This window comes from Marmota marmota, unplaced genomic scaffold, assembly GCF_001458135.2.
Source record: "Marmota marmota marmota unplaced genomic scaffold, marMar, whole genome shotgun sequence".
In the NCBI taxonomy this organism is placed as follows: domain Eukaryota; kingdom Metazoa; phylum Chordata; class Mammalia; order Rodentia; family Sciuridae; genus Marmota; species Marmota marmota.
Genome location: NW_026000229.1, coordinates 5,978,179 through 6,003,416, shown reverse-complemented (window position 1 = coordinate 6,003,416; position 25,238 = coordinate 5,978,179). Strand labels below are relative to the sequence as shown.

The 25,238-nt window shown below is 35.3% G+C and overlaps 1 protein-coding gene across 3 annotated transcripts in view; it reads left to right on the top strand.

Moving 5' to 3' along the window:
• The window catches only part of Scaper (S-phase cyclin A associated protein in the ER), a 325,725-nt gene that overhangs the window by 110,336 nt on the left and 190,151 nt on the right, over positions 1 to 25,238 (top strand). For all 3 annotated transcript variants that reach the window (XM_048793832.1, XM_048793831.1, XM_015480048.2), the window contains one exon: positions 23,838 to 23,964. In XM_048793832.1, the coding sequence (XP_048649789.1) occupies positions 23,838 to 23,964 (127 nt within the window). The remainder of the gene's footprint in view (positions 1 to 23,837; positions 23,965 to 25,238) is intronic.

Genomic DNA, 25,238 nt, shown 5'->3' with positions numbered 1-25,238 from the left:
ACTCAGTGGTTTAAAACAGCACAGATTTAGGGGAGGGGAGAGGTGGGGAGGGGGGAGGGTGGAGGATGGGAAAGGCAGCGGAGCACAACAGACACTAGGATGGCAATTTGTAAATCAATGGATGTGTAACTGATGTGATTCTGCAATCTGTGTATGGGGTGAAGGTGGGAGTTCATAACCCACTTGAATCAAAGTGTCGAATATGTTATGTCAAGAAATTTGTAATGTTTTGAACAACCCACAATAAAAAATTAAAAAAAAAAAAATATTCTGATTATTGTATCTGTTAGTGTGGTATTTCTTTCATCAATTCCAATAGCTCTAGAATTCTAATGCTGAGGAATTCTGCTTGTGTTTTATATTAATACTGCTATATTCACTATGTTTTATTAGCATTTTCTAGCAATTTTATAAAAAGACATATACCTTATTTGGTATATAGAGGTAAAGTTTTAGCCTTTGTGTGTAATTTTTATTCAGTTCTCTCTCTTGAAGTTAGTATATAGGTAGATTTTGCTTCTTATCCAATTCTAGTGTCTCTGTAATTTAATAAGTGAATTATAAGTTTGACCAGTTCACATTTATTGTATTCACTAATTCATGTGGACACATTCTAACCGTCCTATTTTGTGCTTTATATTTGCCATACTTTCTTTCCTGCCCCCACCAGGAATTGAACTCAAGGGCACTCCAACACTGAGCCATGTCCCCAGCCCCATTTTGTATTTTATTAAGAGGGTGTCATGAGTTGCTTAGTGTCTTACCCTTGCTGAGGCTAGCTTTGAACTTGTGATCTTCCTGCCCAGCCTCCTGAACTGTGGGGATTGCAGGTGTGTGTCACCGAGCCTAGCTGCCATACTTTATTTTCTTTTCTAAGATTAATGAGATCTTTGTTTTTCATCTTTAAAAGATTCAGAAATTATAATTCTTTTTCTGTTGTACTTATGTTTACCTTTCAGTTTTTATTTTATTGTACTTTTAAAAGTTTTTAAACATTTTATTTGTTCTTTTTAAGTATTCATGATAGTAGATTGTGTTTTGACATATCATACATACATGTAGTATAACTTATTCTAATTAGAATCCCATTCTTACAGTTGTACATGATGTGGAATTTTACTGGCTGTGTATTATATATGAACATAATAAAATTATATCCAGTTCATTCTACTGTTATTTCTATTTCTATTCCTATTCCTCTCCCTTCCCTTCATTCCCCTTTGTCTAATCCTATGGACTTGTTTTCCTTCCTCCCCCTCTTATTATTATCATCTAATATCAGAGAGAACATAGGCCTTCAGTTTTTTGGGATTGGATTATTGCACTTAACATGGTAGTCACCACTTCCACCCCTTTACCAACAAATGCCATCATTTCATGCTTCTTTTTTAAAATATTTTTTATTTATATATGACAGCGGAATGCATTACAATTCTTATTACACATATAGAGCACAATTTTTATATCTCTGGTTGTATACAAAGTATATTCACACTAATTTGTGTCTTCATACATGTACTTTGGATGATAATGTCCATCACATTCTACCATGATTTCTAACCCCATTTCCCCTCCCACCCCTCTGCCCTATCTAGAGATCATCTATTCCTCCCACGCTCCCCCTCCCTACCCCACTATGAATCAGCCTCCTTATATCAGAGAAAACATTTGGCATTTGTTTCTTGGGGATTGGCTAACTTCAGTTAGCATTATCTTCTCTAACTCCATCCACTACCTGCAAATTTCATGATTTTATTCTCTTTTATTGCTGAGTAATATTCCATTGTGTATATGTACCACATTTTTTTTTATCCATTCATCTATTGAAGGGCATCTAGGTTGATTCCACAGGTTAGCTATTGTGAATTGTGCTGCTATAAACATTGATGTGGCTGTGTCCCTGTAGTATGCTGTTTTTAAATCCTTTGGGTATAGACCAAGGAGAGGGATAGCTGGGTCAAATGGTGGTTCCATTCCCAAATTTCCAAGAAAGCTCCATACTGCTTTCCCTATTGGCTGTACCAATTTGCACCAACAGTGTATGAATGGACTATTTCCCCCACATCTTCACCAACACTTATTGTTGTTTGTATTCATAATAGCTGTCATTCTGACTGGAGTGAGATGAAATCTTAGTTTTGATTTGCATTTCTCTAATTGCCAGCGATGATGAACACTTTTTCATATATTTGTATATCATCTTCTGAGAAGTGTCTGTTCAGGTCCTTGGCCCGTTTATTGATTAGGTTATTTGTTTTTTTTGGTTATTAGCATTTTGAGTTCTTTATATACCCTGGAGATTAGTGCTGATCTGATGTATCAGGGGTAAAGATGTGCTCCCAAGATGTACGCTCTCTGTTCATCTCACAGATTGTTTTGCTGGGAAGAAACTTTTTAGTTTGATTCCATCCCATTTATTGATTCTTGGTTTTAATTCTTGTGCCAAAGGAGTCCTATTAAGGAAATTGGGGCCTAATCCCACATGATGGAGATTAGAGCCTTCTTTTTCTTCTATTAGACACAGGTCTCTGTTTTTATTCCTAGGTCCTTGATCCACTTTGAGTTGAGTTTTGTGCATGGTAAAAGATAGGGGTTTAATTTCATTTTGTTGCATATGGATTTCCAGTTTTCCCAGCTCCATTTGTTGAAGAGGCTGTCTTTTTTTCCATTGCATGTTTTTGGCACCTTTGTCTAATAAAAGGTAATTATAATTTTGTGGGTTAGTCTGTGTGTCCTCTATTTTGTGTCATTGGTCTACCAGTCTGTTTTGGTGCCAGTAACATGCTATTTATGTTACTATTGCTCTGTAATATATTTTATGGTCTGGTATAGTGATGCCCATCTGCTTTAGTCTTCCTGCTAAGGATTGTTTTAGCTATTCTGGACCTCTTATTTTTCCAGATGAATTTCATGACTGCTTTTTCTATTTCTTTTTCTTGTTTTTTTGAGAGAGAGAGAGAGAGAGAGAGAGAGAGAGAGAGAGAGAGAGAGAATGAATTTTAATATTTATTTTTTAGTTTTCAGCCGACATAACATCTTTGTTTTTATGTGGTGCTGAGGATCGGACCTGGGCCGCACGCATTCCAGGCAAGTGCGCTACCGCTTGAGCCACATCCCCAGCCCTCCTTTTTCTATTTCTATGAGAAATGTCATTGGGATTTTTGATCGGAATTGCATTAACTCTGTATAGTGCTTTTGGTAGTATGGTCATTTTGATAATACAATTTTGCCTATTCAAGAGCAAGGTAGATCTTTCCATCTTCTAAGGTCTTTGATTTCTTTCTTTAGGGTTCTGTAATTTTCATTACATAGATCTTTAACCCTTTTGTTAAGTTGATTCCCAAGTTTTTGTTTGTTTGTTTTGCTTTTCTTTTGAGGCTATTGTAAATGGGGTAGTTTCCCTTTCTGAAGATTTGTCACTGATATACAGAAATTCATTTGATTTATGGATGTTGATTTTATATCCTGCTACTTTGCTGAATTCATTTACTAGTTCTAGAAGTTTTCTGATGAAAATTTTCGAATCTTCTAGGTATAGAATCATATCATATCAGCCAATAGTGCCAATCTGAGTTCTTCTTTTCCTATATGGATCCCTTTTATTTCTTACTTCTAAATACTGTGGCCAGTGTTTCAAGAACTATGTTAAATAGAAGTGGTGAAAGAGGGCATCCCTGTCCCAGTTTTTAGAGGGAATGCCTTCAGTTTTTCTCCATTTAGAATGATGTTGATCTGGGGCTTAGCATAGATATCCTTTATGATGTTGATATAGGTTTCTTTATCCCTAATATTTCTTGTGTTTTGGACATGAAGGGGTGCTGTATTTTGTCAAATGCTTTTTCTGCATTTATTGAGATGATAATATGATTCTTGTCTTTAAGTGTTTTGATGACTTACATTTATGGATTTCCTTATGTTGAACCAACCTTGCATCCCTGGGATAAACCCCACTTGATCATGGTGCACAATCTTTTTAATACGTTTTTGTATTCGATTTGCCAGAATTCTATTGAGAATTTTTGTATCTATGTTCATTAGAGATATTGGTCTGAAGTTTTCTTTCTTGATGTGTCTTTGTGTGGTTTGGGAATCAGGGTGATATTGGCCTCATAGAATGAGTTTGGACGTGCTCCCTCTTTTTCGATTTCCTGAAATAAACTAGAGAGTATTGGTATTAGTTCTTCTTTAAAGGTCTTGTAGAACTCGGCTGTGTATGCATCCAGTCCTGGGCTTTTCTTTATTGGTAGACTTCTGATTGTATCCTCTACTTTATCACTTGAAATTGATCTGTTTAAATTGTGTATATCATCCTGATTCAACTTGGGCAGATTTTATGACTGTAGAAATTTGTCGATGCCTTCAATATTTTCTATTATATTGAAGTAAAAGTTTTCAAAATAATTTCTAATTATCTTCTGTATTTCTGTAGTGTCTGTCATGATATTTCCTTTTTCATCATATATGTTAGTAATTTGAGTTTTATCTGCCCTTCTCTTCATTAGCATGGCTAAGGATCTGTCAATTTTATTTATTTTTTCAAAGAACCAACTTTTTTTCTGTCATTTTTTCCCATTGTTTCTTTTGTTTCAATTTCATTGATTTCAGCTCTGATTTTAATTATTTTCTCTCTTCTAATGATTTTGGTGTTGATTTGTTCTTCTTTTTCTAGGGCTTAGAGATGTAATGTGAGGTCATTTATTTGTTGACTTTTTCTTCTTTTAAGGAATGAACTCCATTCGGTGAACTTTTCTCTTAGTACTGCCTTCATGGTCTCTCAGAGATTATGATAAGTTGTATCAGTATTCTCATTTACCTGTAAGAATTTTTAAATCTCCTCTTTGATATCTTCTGCAACTCATTGTCCATTCAATGGCATATTATTTAGTCTCCAGATATTGGAGTAGCTTTTATTTTTTATTTTATCATTGATTTCTAATTTCATTCCATTGTTATCTGATAGAAGGTAGGGTATTATCTTTACTTTTTTATGCTTGCTAAGAGTTGCTTTTGTGGCATAACATATTTTAGAGAAGGATCTATGTGCTGCTGATAAGAAAGTATATTCTCTTGTTGAATGATGAAATTTCTATATGTGTCAGTTAAGTCTAAATCATTGATTGTATTGTTGACTTGTATAGTTTCTTTGTTCAGCTTTTGTTTGGAAGATCTATCTAGTGATGAAAGAGGTGTGTTAAAGTCACCCAAAATTATTGTGTTGTAGTCTATTTGACTCTTGAACTTGAGAACAGTTTGTTCTCAACTTTATTGTTTTGGGCATATATATTTATAATTAAGTCTGTTGGTGTGTGGTTCCCTTGAGCAGTATGTAGTGTCCTTCTTTATCCTTTTTGTTTGACTTTAGCTTGAAGTCTACTTTATCTGATATAAAGATGGAAACTCCTGCTTGCTTCCGCAGTCTTTGTGAGTGGTATGATTTTTCCCAGCGTTTCACCTTTAGTCTGTGGATTTCTTTTTCTGTGAGATGAGTGTCTTGAAGGCAGTGTATTGTTGGGTCTTTTTTTAAAATCCAATCTGCTAGTCTATGTCTTTTGATTGGTGAGTTTAAGCCATTAACATTCAGTGTTATTATTGAGACATGATATATAATCCCAGCCATTTTCATTTGTTTTATTATTTAACATGACTTGGTTTCACCTCTCATTATATTTTCCTTTTTTATTGATTCAAAAAAGATAATGACAGCGGAATGCATTACAATTCATACTACACATATATACCACAATTTTTCATATCTCTATATATAAATTATGAAGACACCAATTTGTGTCTTCATACATGTACTTTGGATAATGATGTCTGTCACATTCCACTTTCCTTGCTTATCTTCTGCCCCCTTCATTTCCCTCCCATACCTCTGCCCTATCTAGAATTCATCTATTCCTCCCATGCTGTCTTTTCCTACCCCACTATGAGTCAGCCTCCTTATATCAAGAAAACATTCAGCATTTGTTTTTTTGGGGGGATGGGCTAGCTTCACTTAGCATTATCTTCTCTAATGCCATCCATTTACCTGCAAATGCCATGATTTTATTCTCTTTTATTGCTGAGTAAAATTCCATTGTGTATATATGTATATATGCCACATTTTTTTTATCCGTTCATCCACTGAAGGGCATCTAGGTTGGTTCCACAGTTTAGCTGTTGTGAATTGTACTGCTATATGTAGCTGTATCCCTGTAGTATGCTGTTTTTAAGTCCTTTGGGGTATAGTCCGAGGAGAGGGATAGCTGGGTCAAATGGTGGTTCCATTCCCAGATTTCCAAGGATTGTCCATATTGCTTTCCCTATTGGCTGCACCAGTTTGCAGTCCCACCAGCAATGTATGAGTGTGCCTTTTTTCCCGCATCGTCACCAACACTTATTGTTGTTTTTCTTCATAATAGCTGCATTCTGACTGGAGTGAGATGATAGAGTACTTTTCATTTGCATTTCTCTGATTGTTAGAGATGAGGAGCATTTTTTCATATACTTGTTGATTGATTGTATATCATCATCTGAGAAGTGTCTGTTCAGGTCCTTGGCCCATTTGTTGATTGGGTTATTTGTTTTTCGGTGCTTAGCTTTTCGAGTTCTTTATATACCCTAGAGATTAGTGCTCCATCTGATGTGTGGAGTAAAGATTTGCTTTCAGGATGGAGGCTCTATGTTCACTTCACAGATTATTTCTTTTGCTGAGAAGAAAATTTTTAGTTTGATTCCATCCCATTTATTGATTCTTGGTTTTAATTCTTGGCTACAAGAGTCTTATTAAGGAATTTGGGACCTGATCCCACATGATGAAGATTAGGGCCTACATTTTCTTCTGTTAGACATGGAGTCTCTGTTTTAATTCCTAGGTCCTTGCTTCATTTGAGTTAAGTTTTGTGCATGGTGAGAAGATAGGGGTTTAATTTCATTTTGTTGCTTATAGATTTCTAGTTTTCCCAGCACCATTTCTTGAAGATGCTATCTTTTCTCCAGTGCCTGTTTTTGGCACCTTTGTCTAATATAAGATAATTATAATTTTGTGGGTTAGTCTCTGTGTCCTCTATTCTGTACCATTGATCTAGCAGTCTGTTTTTCCTTCAGTGTAATACCTCCCTCTGCTGATTTTCATCATTGTTTTTCATTTCCTCCTCTTGGAATATTTTGCTGAGGATGTTCTGTAGTGCAGGCTTTATAGTTGTAAATTCTTTTAACTTTTGTTTATCATGGAAGGTTTTTATTTCATCATCAAATCTAAAGCTTAGTTTTGCTGGATATAAGATTCTTGGTTGGCATCCATTTTCTTTCAGAGCTTGGTATGTTTTTCCATGATCTCCTGGCTTTGAGTATTTGGGTTGAAAAATCTGCTGAGATATGAATTGGTCTCCCCCTATATATGATATGATTCCTCTCTCTTGTGGCTTTCAGTATTCTATCCTTATTCTGTATGCTAGGCATTTTCATTATAATGTGCCTCGGTGTAGATCTGTTGTAATTTTGTACTTTTGGTATCCTGTAAGACTTTTGTATTTGGTTTTCCAATTTGTTCTTCATGCTTGGGAAATTTTCTGATATTATCTCATTGAAGAGATTGTGCATTCCTTTGGTTTGAAACTTTGTGCCTTCCTCTATCCCAATAACTCTTAGATTTGGTCTTTTAATGCTGTCTCATAATTATTGAATATTCTGATCATGGTTTCTCCAGTGCCTGTTTTTGGCACCTTTGTCTAATATAAGATAATTATAATATTGTGGGTTAGTCTCTATCTTCACTGTGTGTTCAACTTTATTTTCCAGATTGTATACTTTTTCTTCATTCTGACATTCTTTCTTTCAAGTAATTTAGTCTGTTGTTTATGCTTTCTATTGAGTTTTTTATTTGGTTTATTGTGTCCTTCATTTCAAATGTTTCTGACTGTTGTATTTTTTCAGAGTCTCTATCTCTCTCTTGAAGTAATGTTTTGCTCCCTGTATTTGTTCTCTTATCTCTTCATTGGAGTGATCAATTTTTGCCTGTATTTGGTCATTTACGTTAGTCTTTAATTCACAGATCATTTTAATTATGAGCCTTCTGAACTCCTTCTCTGATATTTCATCAACTTCACTGCCCATGGGTTCTGTTATTACAGTATCCTGGTTTGTTTGGGGCAATTTTCTCCCTTGTTTTTTCATGTTGTCTATGTGTCTTCCTGTCTTGCAGCACAGATCTGAGATATTACAGTTTCTGTCCTGTATTCTTGTAGTACCAGTGCAGAATGTCTATACCTAACCTTGATGTTGGGCTTTCATACCCTGCCTGGTGTCCCTCAATGTATGGTACTGCATCTAAAGGTGGTGGCGGCAGTAGCCAAGGTAACATGAGATAATAGTTGAGGTGCCCCAAAATGGAAGCAATGTCTTACAGAGATGGAGCTGAAAGGGTAGGCCTTACCCTCTTTGGGATGCCTAGTCTGAGATGCAGCTGCTTTTAGGCCCTGTGTGTTGTCCAAAAGGTAGGGTCTACTACATGGGGAAGGCTCTGATGATGTCTGCAGTGTCCCAAGGTGGAAGTGGGTTAGGCTTGGGCTCCCAGGTTGGGGCTGGGGATGGGGGGGGGATGACGTGGACTTACCCTGGGCCTGCATCCCACATATGTCATTGTAGATGGATCTGGACTTGGCCTGGGGTCTCAAGGTAATCTGGTGTTCGGAAGAGGCTGTCCTGTGCAGGAGGCTGGGCTTTGGCGCGCATCTGTTGATGGAGGGATGCACCTGAACCTTCTTTGATCCTGGGTCCTACACAGGCTGGTGTGGGTGGATCTGGGCTGTAGGGCTTCATTTCATGCTTCTTTATGGCTGAGTAATATCCTATTGTGTATATATATCACATTTCGTTTTTATTAATCTGTTAAAGGGCATCTAGATTGGTTTTATAGCGTGGCTATTGTGAATTGAGCTGCTGTATGCATTGATATGGCTGCCTCACTGTAGTGTGCTAATTTCAGTTCTTTTGGGTATATGTAGAGGGGTGGGATAATTGGGTCAAATGAGGGGTGGTTGCATTCCAAGTTTTCTGAGAAATCTACATAATGCTTTCCATGTGGTTGCACCGATTTGCAGTCCCACCAGGCATGTATGAGTGTCCCTTTACCCACATCCTTGTCAAATTTATTATTACTTATATTCTTTATAATTACCATTTTGACTGGATGAGATAAAATCTCAGTGTAGTTTTAATTTTCATTCTTCTAACTGCTTGAGATATTGAACATTTTTTCATATATTTGTTGACCATCACATTTCTTACATGATGTGCCTGTTCAGTTCTTTGGCCCATTTATTGAGTGGGGTATATATGTTTTTGCTGTTACATTTTTGAGGTTTTTTTGTATATCTTGGAGACTAATGCTCTGAGGTGCATGTGGAAGATTTTCTCACATTCGGTAGGGTCTGTGTTCACATTTTTGATTGTTTCCTTTGCAGTGAAGAAGCTTTTTCGTTTGATACCATCCTATTTATTGATTCTTGATTTTTTTTCATGTACTTTCAGAGTGTTGTTCAGGAAGTTGGTTCCTAAGCTGACATGATGGAGAGTTGGGCCTACATTTTCTTCTAGTAGGCACAGGGTCTCTGGTTTAATGCCTAGGTTCTTGATCCACTTTGAGTTTTGTGCAGGGTGAGAAATAGGGGTTCAGTGTCATTCTACTACATATGGATTTCCAGTTTTCTCAGCATCTTTTGTTGAAGAGGCTCTCTGTCTCCAGTGTACATTTATGGCACCTACATCTAGTATAAGATAACTGTATTTATGTGACTTTATCTCTGTGTCTTCTATTCTGTATCATTGGTATCCATGTCTGTTTTTGTGCCAATACCATACCTTTTATGTTACTATAGCTCTGTAGTATATCTTAAGGTCTGATATTGTAATGCCTCCTGAACAGACTTCTTTTAAAAAATTATTTTACTTTTGACTAATGTATATTAAATGTACATATTAGTGGAATTCAGTATGTTTCAAAAATAGATCCAGCTCACTTGCATAAATATCCAATGAAAATTTGCATCTCAAAGAGATCCCTGTACACTATGTTAATTTCAGCACTGTTCACAGTGGATAAGATATGGAGTCAACCTAGGTATCACTGGATGAATGAATAAAGAACAGTTGGTATATGTACACAATGTAATATTATTTAGCCATATAGAAAAGTTTAATTCTTGTCATTTGTAGCAAAAGAGGTGGAATTGTAGGACATTATGTTAAGTGAAAAAAGTCAGACACCAAAAGACTAGTACCATGTGTTCTGTCATATGTGGATGCTTAAGAAAAATAAAACTGAATGTAAAATAGTGATTACTAGATATTGGGGTGGGGGAGTAGAGACTAGATAAAGGAAGCCAAATTTAATAGTGCAATCTGTATTCATATTTTCTAATGCAAAAATTGTCAAATGATCTTGAATAGACACTTCTCAAAAAAATAAATACAAGTGACCAACAAATGTAAGAAAAAAATGTTCAATATCATTAGCCACCAGGGAAATAAAAACTACAGTGGATTTCATTTAACAGTCAGGTGCAGTGGCACACACCTATAATCCCAATAATTCAGGGGGCTGTGTCAGGTGGACTTGCTCAGGAGAAGTTCAAGGCCATCCTGGGCAACTCAGACCCTATCTCAAAATTAAAAGATAAAAAGGTCTAGTGATAAAACTTTTATCTTAGTGATAAAACACCCCTTGTTTCAATGCTTAGTAACACACACAAAAAAGAAAAAAAGATGTCATTTTATCTCAGTTAAAATGTCAGAAAACTTTCATCAAGTTAGAATATCAAAAAGTAATTATCAAAAAAAGAATTATCAAAAAACATTAGTAAATGCTGGCAGGTATGTGGAGAAAAAGGAACAATATTGGTGGGAAAATAGATTAATGCAAACATGGAGCAAATATGGAATTTCCACAAAAGACCTTTAAATTTTTGATAGGCACTTACATTCTTATTTTTCAGTCAAAGAGTAGAATTATTTGGTATAAAAGATGAGAACTTCAGCAAGCTTTGGCTTTTGTAATATTTCCCATGTTGACATCCTTTGAGTCTTTATTTCTGGATTATTATTAAAATTTTATTTATAATTAGTCCATTTTTAGGTTTAAAAATTTTAAAAACCCATCACAGACTTTACAAAAAAAGTACATTACCAAGTGTCTAAGTTTTGCTGGTAGTTTTCTAATATTCTATTGTTTTTCAGGGGTAATCTTTTATCTATTTGGTCTCCTAATAATCCTTTACAAGTCGGTCTCTGCTTAGAACATTTCCTTGGTAATTTTGATTTCATGGTTTTAAATGTCTGCGGATTCATGAATTTAAAATATGTGTCTCCAATACAGACCTCTCCACCCACCTTCAGGCTCATCTCTCCAACTTCCTAATTAGCATTTTTACTTGGATATCATTGTATTTATTCATTTGACCCCCCCCCCAAAGTAAACTTTTGCAAAGTCAAACCCTTCATATTTGCTCCCAAACATTATCCCTTATAATCTTATTCATTTTAGGAAATTGCAGGTCCATTTGTAAAGTTGAGGCCAAAATCTTTGGAGTCATCCTCTTTTTCACATTCTACTTTGAATTCATCAACAAATTCTTTCAGCTCTACCTTCAGAATATATCAGGAATTTGCCCACTATTTTCTACCTCCAGTATAGCTACTCTCACTTACCTTCATCTCTCATCAAATTATTGTACTATCCTCCTAATTAACCTCACTACATTCTTCCTTGCTCACTATCATCTGTTCCCCTCAGGATAATGAGGGTGTTCTTTTAGAGGAAAAAGTAATGACAGGAACGTAATTCTTCTATATCTCCAAGTCCTCACATAGGAGCCAGATAATTAAGAAAATAACCCTTATCCCCCAAAAAGAAAATTTTAAAAACCCATCACAGACTTTACAACAAAAGTACATTACCAAGTGTCTATTAAATGCAAAGGCAAGAGAATGGGAGCAAATGGCCACAAGATCTACGTGGTATTGGTAACAGTGTGGCAGAAAGCAGAGAGAAGCAGCTGGACTGACATAAGTAGGGATTGGAGAACCCCCAAATAACTAACATGTTTTCATTGAAAAGTGCAGGGATCCAGAAAAGCAGCTGAACCTTATTCTCAATTAGGACCCTCAGGAAAGGCTCATATAAACAATATTCCCTTAGTTCTTTGTTTTTTATAATTTTATGTCCTCAAACACCATTTTTTTTCGGTTACAAATCTTTTTTTTTTATTGGTTGTTCAAAACCTTACAAAGCTCTTCACATATCATGTTTCATACATTAGATTCAAGTGGGTTATGAACTCCCATTTTTACCCCAAATACAGATTGCAGAATCACATCGGTTACACATCCACATTTTTACATAATGCCATATTAGTAACTGCTGTATTCTGCTACCTTTCCTATCCTCTACTATCCCCCCTCCCCTCCCCTCCCAACTTCTCTCTCTACCCCATCTACTGTAATTCATTTCTCTCCCTTGTTTTTTTTCCCATTCCCCTCACAACCTCTTATATGTAATTTTGTATAACAGTGAGGATCTCCTTCCATTTCCATGCAATTTCCCTTTTCTCTCCCTTTCCCTCCCACCTCATGTCTCTATTTAATGTTAAACTTTTCCTCCTGCTCTTCATCCCTGCTCTGTTCTTAGTTGCTCTCCTTATATCAAAGAAGACATTTGGCATTTGTTTTTTAGGGATTAGCTAGCTTCACTTAGCATAATCTGCTCTAATGCCATCCATTTCCCTGCAAATTCCATGATTTGTCATTTTTTAGTGCTATATAATACTCCATCGTGTATAAATGCCACATTTTTTTTTATCCATCCATCTATTGATGGGCATCTAGGTTGGTTCCACAGTCTAGCTATTGTGAATTGTGCTGCTATGAACATCGATGTAGCAGTATCCCTGTAGTACACTCTTTTAAGGTCTTCAGGGAATAGTCCGAGAAGGGCAATAGCTGGGTCAAATGGTGGTTCCGTTCCCAGCTTTCCAAGGAATCTCCATAGTGCTTTCCAAATTGGCCGCACCAATTTGCAGTCCCACCAGCAATGTACAAGAGTACCCTTTTCCCCACATCCTCGCCAGCACTTGTTGTTGTTTGACTTCATAATGGCTACCAATCTTACTGGAGTGAGATGGTATCTTAGGGTGGTTTTGATTTGCATTTCTCTGACAGCTAGAGATGGTGAGCATTTTTTCATGTACTTGTTGATTGATTATATGTCCTCCTCTGTGAAGTGTCTGTTCAGGTCCTTGGCCCATTTGTTGATTGGGTTATTTGTTATCTTATTGTTTAATTTTTTGAGTTCTTTGTATACTCTGGATATTAAGGCTCTATCTGAAGTGTGAGGGGTAAAAATTTGTTCCCATGATGTAGGCTCCCTATTTACCTCTTTTATTGTTTCTCTTGCTGAGAAAAAACTTTTTAGTTTAAGTAAGTTATTTGTTGATTCTTGTTATTAACTCTTGTGCTATGGGTGTCCTATTAAGGAATTTGGAGCCGGACCCCACAATATGTAGATCGGAGCCAACTTTTTCGTCTATCAGACACAGAGTCTCTGATTTGATATCAAGCTCCTTGATCCATTTTGACTTAATTTTTGTGCATGGCGAGAGAAGGGGATTCAGTTTCATTTTGTTGCATATGGATTTCCAGTTTTCCCAGCACCATTTGTTGAAGATGCTATCCTTCCTCCATTGCATCTTTTTAGCCCCTTTATAAAATATAAGATAGTTGTAATTTTGTGGATTGGTTTCTGTGTCCTCTATTCTGTACCATTGGTCCACCTGCCTGTTTTGGTACCAGTACCATGCTGTTTTTGTTACTATTGCTCTGTAGTATAGTTTGAAATCTGATATCGCTATACCGCCAGATTCATACTTCCTGCTTAGAGTTGCTTTTGCTATTCTGGGTCTTTTATTTTTTCATATGAATTTCATGCTTGCTTTATCTATTTCTACAAGAAATGCCATTGGGATTTTGATTGGCATGGCATTAAACCTATAGAGAACTTTTGGTAATATCGCCATTTTGATGATGTTAGTTCTGCCTATCCATGAACAGGGTATAATTTTCCATCTTCTAAGATCTTCTTCTATTTCTCTCTTTAGGGTTCTGTAGTTTTCATTGTATAAATCTTTCACCTCTTTTGTTAGGTTGATTCCCAAGTATTTTATTTTTTTTGAGGATTTTGTGAATGGGGTGTTTTTCCTCATTTCCGTTTCAGAAGTTTTGTCACTCATGTACAGAAATGCCTTTGATTTATGCGTGTTGATTTTATATCCTGCCACTTTGCTGAATTCATTTATTAGTTCTAGTAGTTTCTTTGTAGACCCTTTTGGGTCTTCTAGGTATAGAATCATGTCCTCCGAAAATAGTGATAATTTAAGTTATTCTTTTCCTATCTTTATGCCTTTAATTTCTTTTGTCTTTCTAATTGCTCTGGCCAGTGTTTCGAGAACTATATTGAATAGAAGTGGTGATAGAGGGCATCCCTGTCTTGTTCCAGATTTTATAGGGAATGCCTTCAATTTTTCTCCATTCAGATTGATGCTAGCATGAGGCTTAGCATAGATAGCTTTTACAATGCTGAGGTAAGTTCCTGTTATCCCTAGTTTTTCTAGTGTTTTGAACATAAAGGGATGCTGTACTTTGTCGAATGCTTTTTCTGTGTCTATCGAGATTATCATGTGGTTCTTATCTTTGAGTCTATTGATGTGGTGAATAACATTTATTGATTTCCGTATATTGAACCATCCTTCTATCCCAGGGATGAATCCTACTTGATCATGGTGTACAATTTTTTTGATGTGTTTTTATATCCGATTCACCAGAATTTTATTGAGGATTTTTGCATCTAGGTTCATTAGAGATATTGGTCTGTAGTTTTCTTTCTTTGAAGTGTCTTTGTTTGGTTTCAGGATCAGGGTGATGTTGGCCTCATAGAATGAATTTGGAAGAGCTCCCTCTTTTTCTTTTTCCTGAAATAACTTGAAAAGTACTGGTATTAATTCTTCTTTAAAGGTTTTGTAAAACTCCGCTGTATACTCATCTGGTCCTGGGCTTTTCTTGGTTAGTAGTCTTTTGATTGCTTCTTCTATTTCATCCATTGATATTGGTCTGTTGAAATTGTGTGTATCCTCCTGACTCAGTCTGGGCAAATCATATGACTTAAGAAATTTATTGATGTCTTCACTATCTTCTATGTTATTGGAATATAGGTTTTCAAAACAATTTCTAATTGTCTTCTGTATTTCTGTAGCATCTGTTGTGATATTGCCTTTTTCATCCCGTATGTTAGTAATTTGAGTTCTCTCTCTTCTTCTCTTCGTTAGCATGGCTAAGGGTCTGTAGATCTTATTTATTTTTTTCAAAGAACCAACTTTTAGTTTTGTCAATTTTTTCAGTAGTTTCTTTTGTTTCAATTTTGTTGATTTCCGATCTGATTTTAATTATTTCTTGCCTTCTGCTACATTTGCTATTGTTTTGCTCTTCCTTTTCTAGGGCTTTGAGATGAAGTGTGAGCTCATTTATTTGTTGTTTTTTTTCTTTTTTTGAGGAATGATCTCCAAGCCATGAATTTCCCTCTTAAAATGCTTTCATCGTGTCCCATAGATTCCGATATGTTGTGTCTGTATTTTCATTTATCTCTAAGAATATTTTGATTTCCTCCTTTATGTCTTCTGTAACCCATTGATCATTCAGTAACATATTGTTCATTTTCCATGTGATGTAGGATTTTTCCTTCCTTCTTTTATCATTGATTTCCAGTTTAATTCCATTATGATCAGATAAAATGCATGGTATTGTCTCCACCCTGTTATATTTACTGAGGGTTGCCCTATGACATAATATATGGTCTGTTTTTGAGAANTTTTCTCTTTGTTCTGTATATTGGATATCTTCATAACAATGTGTCTTGGCGTTGGTCTTCTGTGATTTTGTATGCTCGGTGTCCTGTATGCATCGACAATTTGTATATCCGTTTCCTTTTTTATTTCTGGAAAGTTTTCTAAAATTATTTCATTCGGCAAGTTGCACATTCCCTTGGTTTGAACCTCTATACCTTCCTTTATCCTGATGACTCTTAAGTTTGGTTTTTTTATGTTATCCCATATCTCTTGGATGTTTTTCTCGTGATTTTTTACCAGCCTTTCTGAGTTGGCTAGACTCTTTTCAAGATGATATATTTTGTCTTCATTATCTGACGTTCTGGCTTCTACTTGCTCCACTCAGTTAGTGATACTCTCATTTGAGTTTTTAATTTGGTTTATTTTCCTTCATTTCTAGAATTATATTTTGATTTTTTTTATAATCTCTATCTCCTGATAAAGATGCTTATTTGCTTCTTTTATTTGTTTATGTAATTCATTTTCAATGTGTTCTTTCACTGTTAGAATTTGCTTTCTCATATCCTCTTTAAGATTCCATTCCATCTGTCTAAGGTATTCCTTGAGTTCTTTGTTTGGCCATTTTTCTGATGCCTCTAGGTCCTCCTGAATATTTAGGCTGTCCTGCATTGTTTGTACTCCTTTTCTTCCTTGCTTTTTCATGCTGATCATGTTACTTATTGTTCTGTTTGACTGCTGAGTTAATGTTTACTCCTATAAATTTATTTCATGCTTGGGAGGAAAGGTATTAGACGGGAAGGGAAGAAGTCACTGTCGCCGCCGGTTTCAATGAAATTATCTCCTCCGCCACATTCTGGTGACGTCAGTTCTCTGCCATGGTGGTATCCCATGCAAATGGCGACAGTTCGTTACCTTTGCCGGGTGACCAATGCAATGGGTGGGTCCTGACCGGCTCTCTCAATCCCCATCTCAATCCTGTGGCCACTAACTATGAAGGCTCGGTTGGTATTAACCTCCTCAGGTTCAGAAGGGCTGACCAGGTGTTTCAGCGGGATTGTTTAGTGCTGAGTCACAGTGGTTTGTCTGCGAGATGCAGGCGAACGGGAGCTTGAATTCAGCCGATCCAGGCTTGGTGTGTTCTGAGAGGCCCAGACTGTTCGCTCTAGATCCACATCAGCTCAGCATTACCTAGTGATCCTGAGCAAATAGCATTTAGACAGTTTACGACTCGCTGTGCCCGCGCGGCTGAAGAGGTCAGAGACTTGATCTCTCCGCGCCTGCTGCCATGTTGGATCTCCCAGTTACAAATCTTGACACATGATTTTTTCTTAGATCTTAGATATTCCTAAAGTATCTTCTGCTGAATTTTGCTATGAAGTTAAAACTTCTCTAAAAAAAATTGAGACCATTTAGAAAAAAAAATTGAGAGAAAATGAGCTACAGACCACCAAAATAACTTTAATATGAAAATAAGGTTTGAGGATGAACATTGAAGTTGTGGATTCATGGAGAATTATAAGGTTAACTGATTGCCTGAAGGAAAAGAATATGTATAAAATGGTTGTATTTTAAATAATTTAATAGTATCACTATTAAAAAAAAGGTTGAGGAGAATGGGGAAAACATATTACCAAATATAATCATTCTCTATGAACCAGTGATAATATTATTAATAACGTTCTTCTTAAACTGTTGTGCATGTAATATGGAATAAAGTAAAGGAGATTATGGAGACTTGAATTCTTTCATCCCCTGTGACTCTGAGAACCTGAGTTCTTAGTCCAGAAAAAATAGAGGTAGGTGTAACATTAGAGATCAGGTAAAATCCCTCTAGGGCTGATTTTGGATTATATATATGAATTTACAATGTATTTTATCTTTTTTTAAAATTATCTTTGAAAAAGTGATATGAAACCAGCTTCTTATTTTGTAAAGTAGTGAAACAAGGGGAAAAAAATAAAACATTTTCCTAGTTTTTTTTATGTGAACTTGATAACCAAACAGTAGATGAAATTTCTTCTTGTAAAATTATTCTACCTGATCAATGTAAATAGCCCTTTCTGTTCCTCCAGTTATCTGTCCTCCTTTCAGAAAAATTCAGTCCAGGCAGCAGTGGCTTAGTGGAAGAGACACCTGGTTAGGGTAAGAAGGGCATGGTGGCATGGTGTGGAGCCTCAGAGTCCCAGGAAGGAGGAAGGGGCTTCCCTGAGGGTAGGGTACTATAGTCTGGTATGATAAGTCAAAGCAGAGTAAGTAAGGCCTTTCTATGGAAGGCTTTCCTGACAGGGTCTGTGAGAGAATAGCTTGGCAAAGGCTACCAAAACCCAAGTGCGGTGAGAAGCATTAAAGAGCTCAAAATGAGCAGTCAGAATCAAAGCAGGGAAAACAGCTTTCTTATAGAAACAAAGATGGAGGGGAGTTGGCCAAATCAGTAAATATGTTAAGAAGGCTAAAGGGCGAGTTGCTTGCTGCTTGAGGGCTGTTAAAAAGATCTCCAGGGAGAGTAGAGTAGAAAAGTTCTACTGTAGTGAATTGTAATCAGGGGTGTCGGTGTTAACTTGTATTTTCTAATATAGAGAGAGAAATACAGGTGTGTGTGTGTGTGTGTGTGTGTGTGTGTGTGTGTGTGATGCATACATTCTCTAGCTGTTTCCATTGAGAGTGAGGGCCTAGTTTCAGGATATATGATAACATCAAGCACATCTAGCATACCCTTCTACGTTTGGGGATTGATGGTTCATAAAAAAGGAAAGATGATATCTTTCACCAACAAGAAGGAATGTTGGCAAGCAAAAACAGAATATGTCCTCTGTAGGAGGCAATATATATGTACACTGTTTTTTTTTTTCATCATATGCAGAAAACTTTAAAGCTATCTTATTTCTTAAGCTTTTATATTTAGAAATATAAGCATTGCTTAAAAATAGGGAGCTAATAGCCATAAATTCATATACTGTATTTTTTAAACAGAAGGGATTAAAAAAAAGGATAACAAATTTACATCTTCCTATCATACTAAAGAACTATGCTCCTAGAGTAGACTCAGTCTCCTTTCGTACACTTTTACAAATCTTCCAAATGATTCTAGTGGAATTCCCCCATAAAGTTGTTAGAATTTGTAACAGTTTTTAGAAGAAAACATCTGATCTTCCAACATTCTCAACAATGCCACTTACCTGACAGATTTCTCCTGTTCTAGGTAAGGAGTTAGGAAGCTTCCACTTATTCTTTTCATGCTAGAAAAATGATCTTCTAGAAGTAACCCAAGTAACAATTTCTGTATTAAAAATTGCACTCTATAAAAAACTCCCTTTCTTGCACTATGGGGAAAATTTAACGTTCAGTTAAAATTTTTTTTTTTTTTTACTTCTATAATACTCGATACTTACAGTATGCACCAAAATCTAATGTTTTGTTTGTCTTGAGAGAAGCTATATTATTTATCGGACTTTGTGGAGGCAGGGAATGAGACAGGGGTTTCATTCATGTTTCCAAAGCATCCCCTTGATTTGGCATTCTTCCTTGAAGGTAGAAGGTTCATGTGAACCCCAGATTTTATTTACCTCAGGGTGAAATATAAGCTTCTTTCATTCTGTGAATTAAAATGATTCTTGTGCTTCCCTAAGTACTTATGGTTCTCAGTGGAATGTGAGCATTCTTGGTCAGAATACCGCTAGATTGTGTTGCTATGGGTAGATATTTAGTTACATAGTGTGCAGATTTTATTCAACCAAAACCTGAAGTGGCTACTTTTCTATCCCACAATGAAGTTTGCTGCCAGTATTATTCGAAATAGTAAGATCAGTCACATTAATCAGGATGGGACTCTTGCCCACATTTGATTAGAAGGAAAAAGAAGTTTGTTACTATTATTTTTTTGTATTCCTTTTTCCCTTTTGTTAGAATGAGACCTCCTGTTAAAGAATAGTAATAATAGTTGACCATTTATTGGATGTCTACTTTAATGCATGCTATTAGGTATTATCTCTGATCTTTAAAAGCTCTGAAAGCTTGTGTGCGTGTACACACCCATACACACACACCCATACACACACACACACACACAATTTTCCTCCAATCCCAACTTTTGCAGTGAAGAAACTAAGATGCAGAGACATTGAATACCTCCCAGGGTTTATACACATTTCATGTGCTGAAGCCAAAATTCAAAAATGTAGGTTCTTCTAGTTTTAGAGTTTGTATTCTTTCTTTAACTTATCAGAGTAAACTTCATATAGATGCTTAAGCTTATACTGGGACTCACTGGTGCCATTTTGAGCTGTGGTTGCTCTTGTATTCTTTGATAAATTTTTAAACTTTACGTAAACTTTTGGATGTATTTGTATCCTAAAGTTATTCATTTGTGAATGAAACTTCTTTATTTGAGTTAACCAATAAAGTATAGAGACAAAAGCATGAGATTTAAACAGGAAAGACTCAGGTTTTGAATCCCAGTAGTGTGTTTTGCCAACTGTGTGACCTTGGTAAAGTCACCTAACTTCCTTGAGCTTCAGTTTCTTTATTATTCAAATAGCGATAATACTAATTGCCAGTGTTATTCAGTGGATAAAACAAAATCATGTATATGAAAGTATTTTATAACTTTTGAGGTTAAGGGATATTTTTAAGATTAAAGAATAAAGGAGGATAGGAAGGGCAGCAGAATAGAATTGACAATATGATTGATGTATGTACATTCCATGTATGTATTATATGTCAAAATTCATTCCGTTGTCATGTATGACTAAAAAGAAAGAAAGAATTAAAGACCTGAAAAAAAAAAAGAAGCTGTAGAGGTTTAAACCCTGTCAAGATGCAGCTGGGTTTTTTTTCTCCCCTTGATTAAACATTTATGTGGTTGCTATAAACTTTTGATCTCCAGAGTTATAATAAAGTTGATTCTGACAGTTAAAAAAAAGAATAAATATGAAACTCAAATTTTGAAAAAAAAAGATTAAAGAATACCATTCATTCATTAAATATTTATTGAGCACACTTCTGTTCAAGTAGCATGTTAGGTAGTAAGGATAAAGTAGGAAATATGTACACACGGACCCTCCCTAATGAAGTTTAAAATCCTGCTCTACACTATCCAATGCAATGAATAGTCTCTAGCCACATATTACTATTTAAATTATTAAAATTGGCCGGTGAATGTAGCTCAGTGGTAGAATTCTTTCCTAACATGGGCAAGGCCCTAGGTTTGATCCCTAGCACTGCCAAAAAAACTAAAATAAAATAAAATGCAGTTTTAAATTCAGTTATTCAGTCATACTAACCATATTGCAGCACTCAATAGCCACATAATGGCTAACAGCTATCATGTTGGACAATGCAAATAAAGAACATTTTTATTATTGTAGAAAGCTTTGCATGGAAGACGTACACATTAAACAACTAGTTAGATAAGTATTCAGTTGACTTGTGATGAGTGTTTGGAAGGAATATTCAAATCAAAGAGAATAGATATTTGGCCTAGAACTGAAATTTAAAAGGTAATTTGAGGATGGAGAAAGAATTTCAAGAAGAGGAAATCAAGAGGAGGAAATGAAAAGCAGTTGTCCAAAGACACAAAAGCAGGGAGAAAAGGAATTGAGATACAGAAAGACCAGATTCATTGCAGAGCTTCTCTGGAGGTATTAGCCCTACTGAGGATGATGGGCCCTCCCTGAATTATATTAGGAGAAAATGGGTAAAATGCAGATAGATCGGCTTTTAGATTTTATGGAAGAAAATAAGGGTTTTCTTGTTCCCGTAGCTTCCATTTTCTGAGTGAAGTGTAAGATTTTAAAGCAAGAGAAAGAAAGGGAGGAATTTTGAAGAAAGTGGGCAGAGTTTTGAAGAGAGCAAGTTTGTGGAAACTGAGAAGACTAGAGATATTTAATGAGATCATGAATCAGTCAGTAGTCATATTGGCCTTCTGCATGCTGTACATTTTTTTTCAGATTCAGAAATTGAAAAAGCTGATATTAATCCAGCTAAATAAATTAACGCAAGGCACTGAGAATGGTACCTGGACCATAAGAAGAGCTAAATACATTTTGTTACCATTGCTTGGGGTTTTATAATAGGAATAACAAATAGAACAACAGAGAGGTAATGTAAAATACTTGTAAGAAAATAATTATAGTGATGTCCTATGAAATCTATCATAATCAAGAATTGAAGACAGACGTTAGGGGAAAAGTTGAACTGTTATCTTAGGGATCACTAGATAATTGTCAGAGGATGCTCAAGCAAATAACCAGAAAATAGAAAAAGATTACTCAATGAGGTGTGTGAAAACCAAAGTATGGGCTACCAAGAAGTATCACTAGAGTCACATCTCTGAGGAATCTTACAATGTAGGTAATATGTAGTATTTCTCAGTGAAAAGCAACAAGTAGCTTAAGTAACACTAAGCTACCTATAAATGGGAACATGGAAAGTTCAACCTTTTGAGAGTTTGTAGTGCTTATAATATCCAAACCTTCCTTGAGTATTTAAATCAAAATATGAAGATATGGCTGGGCATGGTGATGGCTAGGGAGGCTGAGGCATGAGTATCGTGAGTTCAAAGCCAGCCTCAGCAACTTACTGCGGCCCTAAGCAAATCAGCAAGATCCTGTCCCTAAATGTGTATATATTTATATCTACATATAAATATAGATATAATTATTAATGGATGGAACTAGAGAACATTATACTAAATGAAATAAGCCAGATGTAATTATAGGACTGTTGCTCAGTGGTTAAGTACTCCTGGGTTCAATCCCCAGCACTCAGTTGTTGTCTGAGCCTGTATATTGGATTGTTAACCCTATGTTTTCTTCTAGCAGTTGTAAAATTTCTGTTTGAATTCCTAGATCTTTGATTCACTTTGAAGTTGACTTTCATCAACCAGTTTCATTGTATATGTGGATATCCAGTTTTCCCAGCACCATTTCTTAAAAAGGCTATCTTTTTTTCAGCATATGATTTTGACACCTTTGTCAAGGATGAGATGACTATATGTGTGTATTTTTCTCTGTGTCTTCTCTTCTATTTTATTGGTCTTCACTGTTTTTATGCCCAAACCATGCTGTTTTTATTACTTTAGCTCTATAGTATTTCAAATGTGGTATTGTGGTGCCTCCAGCCTTGTTCATATTGCTGATAATTACTTTGGTTATTCTGGGTATTTTATATTTTTTATGAATTTTAGAACTTTTTTATGATTTTGTGAAGAATGTCATTGACATTTGAAGGGAATTGCATTGGATGTATAGATTTCATTTGGTAGTATGGTCATTTTGACAATATTAATTCTGCCTATCCAAGAACATTGTAGGTCTTTCCATCTTCTAATACCCTCTTCATTATTAAGAAGCGTTCTTTATTAAATTTAGTTTATCATTTTTTTCTCTTTTAATATTTAATTTTTAGTTGGACACAATACCTTTTTTTCACTTATTTATTTTTATGTGGTGCTGAGGAGCAAACCCAGGGTCTCAAACATGCAAGGCAAGAGTTCTGTTGCTGAGCCCCAACCCCAGCCCATATTTTAATATTTGATTAATTAATTAAATTTTAGAATTATGTCGTTTTAAAACAAAAATTTTTATATAGCAAAAAAACCCTTTTTTTTCTTATACTCTTCCTGTTTCATCATTATCTTTACCTTCTTCTATGCCCAAATCTTCTTTGAGGATCACACAGAAATTGAAGGCAACAATTGCTCTAGCTAATCCTATGGATGAATAATACTGTCTTCTAAATGTGTTTTGAGCCATAAGAAGTAGATTGGGGGTCTTGTATGTAAAGTATAACCAGCCTCTGAGTTGTCTGTTTTTTCTTTTCCTCAGGTGTTCTATGCAGTATTTTAAAATCAATACCCAAAAGTAACTTGTACTTCAAATATTTAGGAAAATGAAATGTATATGGTCTAAAAATGAAGTATGTATTCTTTCTAATTCATTTATGTCATTATTTCATTTTGTATTGAAGACTTCAGCGATTAGCCAAAGATCTTCTAAAACAACTGCAAATACAAGACAGTGGATCATGGGCAAACAATAAGGTTTCTGCTCTGGATCGGACACTAGGGGAGATCACTAGAATATTGGAAAAAGAGGTATGTAACTAACCTTTAGCTTTTGAATCTTAATCTTTATGGTCCTGTCTCACTATGAGAGAACATAAGGCAGATCCTCAATAAATGCCTTCTGTGTTTTCAGAAGCTTCTCAACAATTGGTAGGTGTTTTTTACTGTTTGTGCTTTTTAGAGGTTTTCAGTTGTTTTAATTAAATTCCTCTTAAGCTGGTGGTTTTCTCAGTCATGTTTTTTTTGTTTGTTGGTTTCTTTGTTTTACCACACAAATAAGTGAAATTATTTAATCATGAATAACAATTTAAAGATAGGTAACTTATGATAAAATATAAAATTTTGAGTTAAATAGTTAATAAATCACAACCAGATTTCAAAAACCACCAGTTTCCTCGGTTTACAACAGAGTGTTTGACAGTTTTCTTGAATACTTGGAGTCATTAAATGTTTCAATGACAGTTAAAAAAATCCTTAATATTTTTTAAAACCATATATTATTCACAGTAGGAAAGTATTAAATATATAAAGATATAAAACTTCCTATAATAATATCAACCATTAACTTTTTATTATATTTTCTTCTAATTTTGTACATCTTTTTAATATATGTTTTTTAGTTGTAGTTGGACACAATACTTTTTATTTTATTTATTTATATGTGTTACTGAGGATCAAACCAAGGACCTCTCATGTGCTAAGTGAGCGTTCTACTGCTGAGCCACAACCCTAGCCACTGTACATTTTTTATATTGGTCACTTTTATAAAAAATATTTTCCCATGTCTTTATAAATTCTTTGTAACTGAATGTATCACAGCTGAAGTAATTTATAACACTTAGGTGGTTTCTCATTTTCTTTTAAAGTAATGGCCATCTTTGTGTATTACCTGCATAGTTTTTTTGTTTGTTTGTTTGTTTTTGTTTTCTGGTTTAAAATTTATTATGTAGTATTGATATATACAGAGTGTATAGTAATAAATTAGCATGTATACAGGTACAGCTATGTACTTATTACTCAAAATAAGAGTTACATTGTTGCCAGTATAGTTAATAGATCCTGTGTGATCCTTATTTACTCTATCCCCCTACCTCCTGTGTGGTAAAATGTTCAGAATTAAAGGTGTATCATTTCTTTGTTTTTTAAAACTAGTTTAACTGCTTTATCATATAAATTTATTATTTTATTTTTTTAATTTTATTTTTTAGTTGTAGTTGGACACAATACCTGTATTTTAGTTTTATGTGGTGCTGAGGATTGAACCCAGGGTCTCACACATGCTAGGCGAGCACCCTACTGCTGAG